At 46.2% G+C, this 9,823-nt stretch overlaps 1 protein-coding gene across 5 annotated transcripts in view; it reads left to right on the top strand.

Moving 5' to 3' along the window:
- The first annotated feature begins 8,512 nt into the window (after positions 1-8,512).
- TMEM245 (transmembrane protein 245) overlaps positions 8,513-9,823 on the top strand; it is a 96,582-nt gene continuing 95,271 nt past the window's right edge. For 4 of the 5 annotated variants that reach the window (XM_047699096.1, XM_047699097.1, XM_047699098.1 and 1 more), the window contains exon 1: positions 8,513-9,142. In XM_047699096.1, coding sequence (XP_047555052.1) covers positions 8,555-9,142 — 588 coding nt within the window. In that variant the 5' untranslated portion in view covers positions 8,513-8,554. The remainder of the gene's footprint in view (positions 9,143-9,823) is intronic. The other variant, XM_047699095.1, reaches the window with a different exon arrangement.

Below are 9,823 nucleotides of genomic sequence, written 5' to 3'. Positions count from 1 at the left end.
AGTTTTACACACGTGATTATGGCACCTTCCTTGTGTATCCTAGTGGAAAAATGTTTGAGAATCCCTTCCCTAGGCCAGATGCTGAGATGTGTATACTTGGTTGTATATAATTGTAGTGTATATCCTTATTCTCTAAACACCTGGTTATGTTTAGCGGACAGTTTGATTATTCTCGGTGTGTGTGTGTGTGTGTATATATGTTTGTACATACATGACGAGGTTTGCGTGTGTTTGTACATAAATGCCCATGTGCCATGCCCACGTGAAGGTCTTTGTCAGGATTGTTCCTGTTCCTGATCTCTTGAATCGTCTAAACCCCAAGAGATACTTCATTGTGCCTATTACAGGCAAAACTACCTTTGAGTTTATAGGAATTTCGTTTGTAGAAAGGATTCCTATATGAAGCCTTCCTTCTTCCACTCAACCAGATAATGAGTTGTTAAGAATGTACAAAGTATCATTGTTGAGTTTGACTTGGCTATATTTTTAGTTAAACTAAGGCTGATGTTAGCGAAGTAAATGGCATGTTGATAGACGCTGTACATATTTTGTATTTAGATTCCTCATCCAGATACTTAGTTATTTCAAGTTGGACTTCCCTGTTTTCATATTTAATCAACAACCTGATTGTAAGTTCCTTTTTGCAAAAATAGTGGCTATGCTAGTGCGATTTTAAGTATGTCTGCAGACTGAACATTGAAGTGAATCATCAAGCTCTTTGAGATTATTCTCTTAAAACGGACTGATGCTTGTTGTTAGGCAAATAGCTGTTGAGTTTCATCCTTCTGGAGGGTAGGTGACCCTCTAGGGTGACTCTCAGTGGTGGTTGTGGCGTTCACTCGGGTCACAAGAGTCTGGTTCCACTTCATCACGTGCAATGTCCCGGCCACCTGGATGAGCGAGTGCAGCTTCTCCGCATGCCTTATTCCCACAGACACGTTGATATGCTGGGACAATCTGGCTCCAGGAGTATTCATATACTTTTTTGAGATTGTCTACAAAATACTATTTTGTAAAAACGATGCCTTTACATAGACACTGATGGGTTATATTTGTTTTATAATAATTGTGTACCTAATGTTCAACTGCAATTGATTTTGAGACTTATGTATATTTATAAGCCTATCCTCTGTGAATTTTTACTCTAAGACGTGATACCTTACTAATAAAGACATGGATTTCTATTTATGTAAAATAATTATAGCAATATTCCTAGATGCTACCTAAATGATTGTTCTGTCCATTTGCCATCACAAATCCTTTTATGTTTAGAGAATTATGTTACAGTTAGAATATGTTGACTAGATAAAAACTTTAAAGTATAAATTCTCCACATGGTTTGAAATTCTTCTTCCTGTTGGTACAATTAAAGTTAGTTTATAATTCCTTACTGCTTTGCTCTGGTCTATTTTTGTTTTTTTGTTGTTTTACATGCTTTCATTAGCAAAGTCTCCCTGAATTTATAGAGCTTGGAGAAGATGACAGCCTGTCTTGTCTGACAAAGAGGAAAGTCATGTTGCAGTAGTCAGATAAAAGTCCTTGTAGAGAAACAGTTTGCAAAATGAAATTGTACCTATAGGTTCAGCTTAATGCCTTTATCAAATAGTAAATGGAGGTCTGTAATCCCATTTCAAGTATACAGTATTAATGAGGTAGTAGCATAATTTCAGTTATGAGCCTTACTGGGAGCTAAATCATTATACATTAAGAATAGTTGGAGTTTAGTAGTACAGCCTCACGGATCATGAGGGAAGTATGAGACTTGCTGAATAGGGCAGGTGAGCTGTCAGTGCCACTGGGGCCCAGATTGAGAAGCTCAAGGAATGTCAGGAAAGAATCAGGCATTACCACATTCTACATTATAGGCCTTAATCCTCACCCTGCCCCCACCCACAAGAAAACAAATATTTGGTTATTTCTTAGTTTTCTAAGTGTTCCCTTAGAATTTTGCAGGATTCTCAGTGGATAGCTCAGCTGTCAGACCTGAACCCGGCTGATGGTTGAGTTGGAATTTTCTCAGGGCTCAGTCCCAAGTGCAAGGGACTGTTCTTTCATTCAGCATTTACTGAGGATTCTTATGAGCCAGTTCCTGTGCTAGACCCTACACAAAGAGGACTAAAGGGAGAGCAGCTTTTGACTTCTGCCCCTCAGGGGCTCACAGCCTGCTGTGGAAGCAGACACATAAACACCATGATTAGACGTTTTGGTGACTGCGGTGGTATGGAATTACCCCAGGGGTGGTGCCAGCCTGGAGGACGGACCTTCCTACCCACCTGGGGCAGCCAGGAGAGCAGACAGTGGTCCTGAAGCTGAATCTTAAAGAAGGGGTAGGAGTAAAGCAGACAAAAGGCATGGAGAAGCATCTCCAAGAAAGATGAGAGCAGCCCCAGAAGAAAAGCCAGTAGGATGTGTCCGGGACCGCTGCCATTTGACAAGGTTTATATTACCAAATATAACAAAAATAACAAATTACCATAAATTTAGTGGCTTAAAACGACAGAACTGTGTTCTCTTTCTATTCTGGAGGCCAGAAGTTCGAACTGAATATTAGGACGCTAAAATCAAGATGATGGCCCGGATGATTTCTTCTGGGAACTCCAGGCGAGAGGACCCTTTCTTGTCTGGTACTTCTGGGCATTCCTTGGCCTCTGGCCCCACCACTCCAATTTCTCTGCATCCTTGGTCAGATTGCTGCTGCTTTTCTGTAGCCTAATCTCTCCCCTCCCTCTGATGAAGATATTTAAGATTACATTTAGGCCCCACCCATTTGACCCAGAATAGTATCTTATCTCAAAATCAAAATTTTAAGTGCCAAGTGCCTTTTACCGCCTAAGGTAACACACCTGATAGGTTGGGACAGGACCATTCTTCTTTCCACCACAGTATCGGAGGATAAAGGACAAGGCAGGGATGCGGAGAGGTGGGGGTGAGTGTGGCCCCATCACACAGGACCTTGGAAGCCAGAGTAAAGAGCTTGGACTCCTCCTTGGGGTAAAGAGGTTTTGAAAGGATCCCATTGTATTTGAGAAAGGTCACATTGCCTGCAAGAGAGAGAACTGAATGGAGCAGGAGGGCAGAGATGGTAGCAGAGACCACGCAGAGGTGCCTGTGACATCACCCTGTGGTGCCAAGAACATACAAACAGGTGACACTTAGGATTCAAACCCAGCGAGACTTGATCCTCAAACACAAATAGTTTATTTCTAAATAAAGAAGGATTAGTCTGGCCAATCTGAAATGCATTCAGCATCTTCTGGTTTTCAGAAGCGTGGTTTACTCTGATTTACCTAGAAGTGTGGGTGTTTGTTTATACATTGGGTGGCCTCAGCCTTCGTTAGAGTGTATTGTTGGGAGTAGAGCCAAGGAAAGGGCAGGCTAAGAATTCCAAATTCTGATCTGTAATTCTCAAACTCAGCCATTCCAGATAAAATGTAAATGTTTCCTGGGAAGATGCATAGCTATCAACAAAGGAAACTGAAGACCACCTACTTTCTGGATAGGCACTCTGCTTTCAGCACAGATTTGTTAATCACAAAATTCACCCATTTTCCTGAATGGAGCTATCTTGGTTACAGACTTTTTTTTTTTTTTTTAAGATTTTATTTATTTATTTGAGATAGAGAGCATGAGCAGACTCCCCACTGGCCAGGGAGCCTGGTGTGGGACTCAATCCCAGGACCCTGGGGTCACAACCTGAGCAGAAGGCAGACACCAAACTGACTGAGCCACCCAGGTGTCCCAGACTTTTTTTTTTTAAGATTTTATTTATTTTTTTTTTATTTGAGAGAGTAAGCACAAGCAGGGGGTGAGGGAAGAGCAGAGGGAGAGGGAGAAACAGACTCCCCACTGAGCAGGGAGCCTGATGCAGGGCTCAATCCCAGGACCTCGAGATCATGACCTGAGCTGAATGCAGAAGCTTAACCAACTTGAGCCACCCAGGTACCCCACTGGTTGCAGAGTTTCAAAAAAAAGTGTGTGTGTGTGTGTGTGTGTTTTCCCAAAAGGACTACCCAAGCTGCTGCTTATTCACTGGCTCTCTCCTGGGTACATGGGTCTCATTTAAATCGACTGAACCAATTTGATAATCTCTTCACTAACCTTTTCATTAACTAGTAAATTATCTGTTGACACGGCATGGAGGTTAGCGGAAGCTGGATGTCACAGACCAGAAGGAAAGGACACTGGAGGCAGGAAAGGCTACACTCCACTCAGTGAACTGGCAGGATCCACACTGTAAGTGATGTCCTGTGTCCCAGCATGGGAAGAGGAGAGGGAAGGGGAGTAGTTAGGGAGTCATGCAAGGCCTGATGGTAGCAGACTTGTTTGCAATATTTGTCCTTTAGCCATTGAGATTTTTTTTTAAAAATCTCTGAGTATTTTCTGACACACACACTAATTAACTTCATAAACTCTTCTTCTACACCAGGTACCTATCTTTTTAGTCTGCCATTTTTATCTAGTATCAGACACTCCATGATTACAGTAGGAAAGGCAAATAAGCTTCATCTTGTGTGCCTACTTTGTTCAGTTGATAGTGGTTCCCTAGAAACTTCTGAGGATTTTGAGGCTATGTCTAGGCAGAGGGAGAAAGAGATCAGTGGTTGATTAGCAATGTCTGCCTTGAACTTAGCGAAAAGGTAATTCCTCTTTGGAATTGCAATGCCTGTTCGATTACTTTTCACACGATCTCTCCTCCTTCACTGTACATATGTATCACTTTATACCTGACATACACACTCCATGGTTTTTGTTTTATTTTTTATTTTAATTCCACTATAGTTACCATACAGTGTTAAATTACTTTCAGGTGTACAAAACAGTGAGTCAACAATTCTGTACATTATTCAGTGCTCATCAAGGAGTTTCCTCTTAATCTCCTTTACCACTTTCCCCATTCCCCCACTTGGTAACCATCTGTTCCCTATAGTTAAAAGCCTGCTTTTTGGTTTTTCTCTTTTCTTTCCTTTGTTTGTTCATATACACTCTATTGTCAGCACCAGATTTTGTACAAAGCAGGGGCTTAGCACAGCTCAATAATTGTGTGTAAAGACACTTGGAGAACTCCAAGATGTTCTTGGTTCAAGATGCCTGGGAGAATCCTCTTCTGCCTGTATTTGCTTTATCCCTGGGGCTTTATCTTCATACCTTCAGGAAGTGGGCCGGGGTGGGTGGGGGAGGTGGTTTGTGAACGTTAACTGTTGTTTAGAACTGCCTCTGTGGCTTCAGGACAGCCACTGTGTCACCCCGAGAGCCCCTATCAGGTTCTCGCCACATCCCAGGCACATGCTGCTGCTTTAGATACTCTTCGAAAATCCTCACAGCAACCAATGATGTAGGTTTTATCATTTTATCTGCCAGAAAGCTTTCTGTTGCCAGAAATGTAAAACCTGAGTGAAACTGGCTTCAATGATTAGAGAATTGATGGGTTCACACAACGGGAAGGCCAACGGCAGTGTGGTCCCAGGGTCAGCTTGGTCCCCTCCTGAGCCCATTTCACTGTGTCCTGGCTGTCCATGGAGGCCGTTCTGGCCTGAGGTGGCTGGAGTGAGTTGCTATGTGAGGTAAACAAAGAAAGCTCAAATAGCCTCACGTTTTGGAGGAGAAGCCTAGAAGCCCATGTCCTGTCAGCTAGAGAATTGAATGGACTGTGTGTACTCTTCTCAAATGTAGTTTGTGGGACCTACAGCTCAGTATTTTAATTTGCTCTGCTCTCAACCTCAAGAATGCCTGGCAGAGGCATTCCCAGTGTTTCAGTAACTTTTCGTGCAGGAAGCACAAACAGGCTTTTTGAAAGGCTACCACTCATTCATCCACTTGCTCAGCAAACACTGAGCTTCTACTCTGTACTATGAATGTCATATGCTGTGTCTGGTGCTGGGGAAACAGAGATGAAGCAAACCTATGTAAACCACTGACCTTGACCACAGTGTGGTAAGTACAATCATAGTGTGGGGAACAAAATTCTGTGGGAACCTTAAAATAGGCCATATCAACGTTAGTCTAGTTTGTTTCCAGTGCATCTGCCATCATTTCTGTTAGAATTCCATTCTTGACTAGAAATTCTATTGGAGACCTGTCAATTCGATTGCTTTGGCCATTAGAACAGTTTTGAAATGTTCAGCAATTTTGCCTTTTGCTGAGGCTTGGAAGCAGAACACCATGACAGGGAGTTTTTGGTTGGCTGAGCTGGGACCCTAACAGAGTTTAGGCAACCTTACTGCTGTGCCAACCACCCCTAACTTCCCCCTCACCCCCAGTGCCCAATGCATACCTAAGTCAGTTTCTGTTTGTAAAGCCTTTTGTTACATAAAATGGAGCTGTTGGGGCTTTTTCTTTTGGTTTCATTTTGTTTTTCTTTATTTGTAGCTAGAGGGAGAGAGTTGAGTCTTTGGTTGGAGGAAGACCTGGGATACTGGGTTCTTGATAGGTTCTGAGGCCCTGTGACTAGCGGACAGAAGACCAGACACGGAAGGAACTCTCATGAGGAGAGTCATAATAAATTGAACACAAGTGGCTTGGTGAAGGGCTTGGGTCACAAAGGGACACAGGGTAGGCAAGTCAGGGAGGAGGAATTCTTCCTCCTCTCTGAGTGGAGCCCAGCTCTTTGGCACTCTGAGGATTAGAAGTTCGGGAGTATCCAGGATCTGGGAATAGTGACATACACACTGGCAATCCTATGACAGGTACAGGAGGCAGTGAGCTGTTTGGGCAGCAGGGAGGACACAGGGTGGTTTTTGGTTGACTCCTGTCTCTGGATATATGTGAGGCACCATCTTTGGGATTCTCTACTCATTACTGAGGACTTTTTGGGGAAGAGGCTGAGGCCTTGTTGTGATATAAATAGGAGCTTGGGGCCAGTGTAAAATGGGCACTGAAAACAAACGTGACCACGATTGTAATATAATCTCAGCAGCCCTGGACAAAGTAAAGAAGCAAAGCAAAAATGCAAGACAACTGAAGCAATATATTTACAGAGTCAAAGTGCAAGGACCACTTGAAGAACAAGAGGCCTGAAACCTAAAAAAAATGAGATAGAAAGAAATTATTTTTTCTTTTACTTTATCTCCTGACTCCCCTTGTCTCCAAGTCTTAGTAAGCAACAGTTCCTTCATCTGAAAACTGTGAATAATGGTACTGTCTACTTAAAAAGAAACAAAAATTATGTTTAAATTTATAGGAAAACTTACTGAAAACAGAAAATGTGTCAACTGCAGGGTTTCAAATCAGTCACATATTGAGTACTAAGTAAAGCTTGCCTGCTTGCTTTTTTCTCTTTTTAAAGATTTATTTGTTTGAGAGAGAGAGAGAGAGAGTGAGAGAGGTTGAGAGAGCATTGCACGAGCCGGGGGAGGGGCAGACAGAGAGGGAGAGAATCCCAGGAGTACTCCACTCCTTTCTTTTCCTTTCATTTTCTTTTCTTTCTTTCTTTCTCTCTCTACCTACTTCCTTCTTTCCTTCCCTCCTTCCCTTCTTCCTCCTCCTTCCTCCCTCCCTCCAGCTCTTTCTTTCTTTCTCTTTTAATAAAAATGTTGGTTGGGGTGTGAGTAGTAGGGCTGGATCCCAGGACCTTTCTAACATAAAAAAGCACCTTGCATTGCCCTAGAGATTTCTCTTTTTCTCTCCTGAGACAAGAGCTTCTATTATTATCATATTCACATGACAGATGGAAAATCAGGATTGGGGATTTAACTAATCTGACCCCGGGTCTCAAAAAGAAACAGCAGTTTGAGAATCTGATCTCGAGCTCTTTTAGGAGTTTAGATTCGCTCACATGACACCTGCCCCCAATGTCAACAGTAGCTGTACTTCATAGTGCACTGGGGAGCTTTAAAGAACATGCCAAAGATCACTAGTCAGACCAATTAGTACAACAGGTAAGACAACAGACTTAGGAGTCAGATTCCGCGCTTGAATTATGCCTTTGCTACTCAGTAGCTGTGTGACCTTGGCAAGGTACTTAACTTCTCTGTGCCTCAGTTTTCTTTTTTGTAAAGTGGGGATAATAACTGGAGGGTTGTTCAAAGGATTCAATGAATGAGGAAGTTGAAACAGGGCCTGCGGTATGGTAATCGTTATTTAAGTATTGCACGGGAGCAAACACTTTGCTTAAATAAATCAAGAAAACTGAATGTGGGGATCCGTCTTTCTTAAGTACTACCCCCCAACCCCCGGCCCATCCTCTCCACCCCGGATTCTAAAGTACAGCCTAGAATTTCGATCTGCGAATATAGTGCCTCTTTGGGAATTCCGCCTCCTGAAAAGTTGACTTTAACCAATGGGTGAAGCGACATTTTTGCACCCCATTCCTGGAAGATGTTGAGCCTAGAAACCTGTTACCTGCATCTTCAGGGACCAATAAGCGAAGGAACCCGGGGGCGAAAGAACTCTTTCCCGACTTTCTGGGAATTGTAGTTCTCTAAGGGTCTTGTAGGCGCTGAGTGCCCAGCTAGAAACTACAACGTCCATAATGCTGCGCGCGGTGCGCCTAGCCTCTCCCCGGTGCCTCCGGCTCGGCTTCCCAGTACCGCCTCTTGGCGGCGGCAGCGGAGGCACTATGGCTGACGGCAGCGGCCCTGCCGAAGCGCCCAGTCCCCGGGGCTCCCCGGGCCGGGTGCTGCGGGTCCCGCGCCCAGTGGGCCCAGGAGGCGGCGGCGGCTGCTGCGGGGAGACGCCGAGGACGCCGGCGCTGGCGCTGCGCTTCGACAAGCCCATCAAGCAGGCCTTCTACAACACGGGGGCCGTGCTGTTCGTGTGCCTGTGTTGCGGCGCCGCCGTGCTCGTCTACTTCATCCTGGAGGCCTTCCTGCGGCCGCTGCTGTGGGCCGTGCTGTGCGGCACCTTCTTGCACCCCTTCAAGAGCTCGCTGACGCGCCTGGGCCGCCACTGGCTGCAGCGCCTGCACCGCGCGCACACGCCCATCGTGCTGGCCGCGCTGCTGCTGCCGCTCTGCTTCGCCGACTACGGCGTCGAGGCCCTGGGCGAGCAGGCGCTGCGCCGCCGCCGCCTGTTGCTGCTGCTGGGCGCGGGCGGCCCTCTCCTCTACGGCCTCTACAGCCTCGGCAGCTACCTGGGCGTGCAGGTGCTGCTGGCGCACGTCGGCGCGCTCATCTGCCGCGGGCTCGACTACTTCAGCAGCCTGTGGGTGAGTGAGCGGCGGCCCGGCCTCCGTCCGTGGGCCCGGCCGGCGCGCGGCTGCCCGCACTACACACCCCTGAGTCCCGGCGGGGCCGTCCCGCAGCTCCTCCTCACCATTGCGGGGACCCTCCAAAGTCTCCGCCCTCCTTCCCGTGCCCCTGAAGACCTCGGCCCGCTTCCTTCCAAAGAGATCGGGTGTGGCTCGCAGCAGCCTCCCTGTCCCCGGCCCTATCTTAATAGACCCTCTACTGGGCACGTGTCCCCAGGTGCGGGGAATCGCAGTGTGGCTCTGCAGGTTGAGTTTTGAGCATGGGCGGGTGGACTTGAATTTACCCCTGGCCAGAGGAGGGGCAGGGTGGTGGTGGCCCCGGCCATCTTCAGTTCTCACAGGGGACTTTTCTGGATGGCAGCAGGAAGGGACCTAACGGATCCTAGTCCAGCTTGACATTCTGCAGATGGGACAGGTGACTTTTTTTTTTTTTTTTCATCCAGGCAGGCCAGGGCTAGTTAGGGACAAGGAAGGGAGCGGTTGACTTCAGTTGCTCAAGTCCTAAAACAAAGCATTCTTCAAAGGCCCGTGCAGTTTCTGAGTTCAGATGAGAGGCCCCCGGGCCTGCTTCACGCCACAGTCTACTTCTTGGGAACCACCTGCGGAGGGAAAGCTGTACCACAGTACCTCGCCTCCCGC

Source organism: Lutra lutra, chromosome 13, assembly GCF_902655055.1.
Source record: "Lutra lutra chromosome 13, mLutLut1.2, whole genome shotgun sequence".
NCBI classification, from domain to species: domain Eukaryota; kingdom Metazoa; phylum Chordata; class Mammalia; order Carnivora; family Mustelidae; genus Lutra; species Lutra lutra.
Note: the sequence above shows the minus strand (reverse complement) of the source record. Positions and strands in the feature narration are given on the sequence as shown.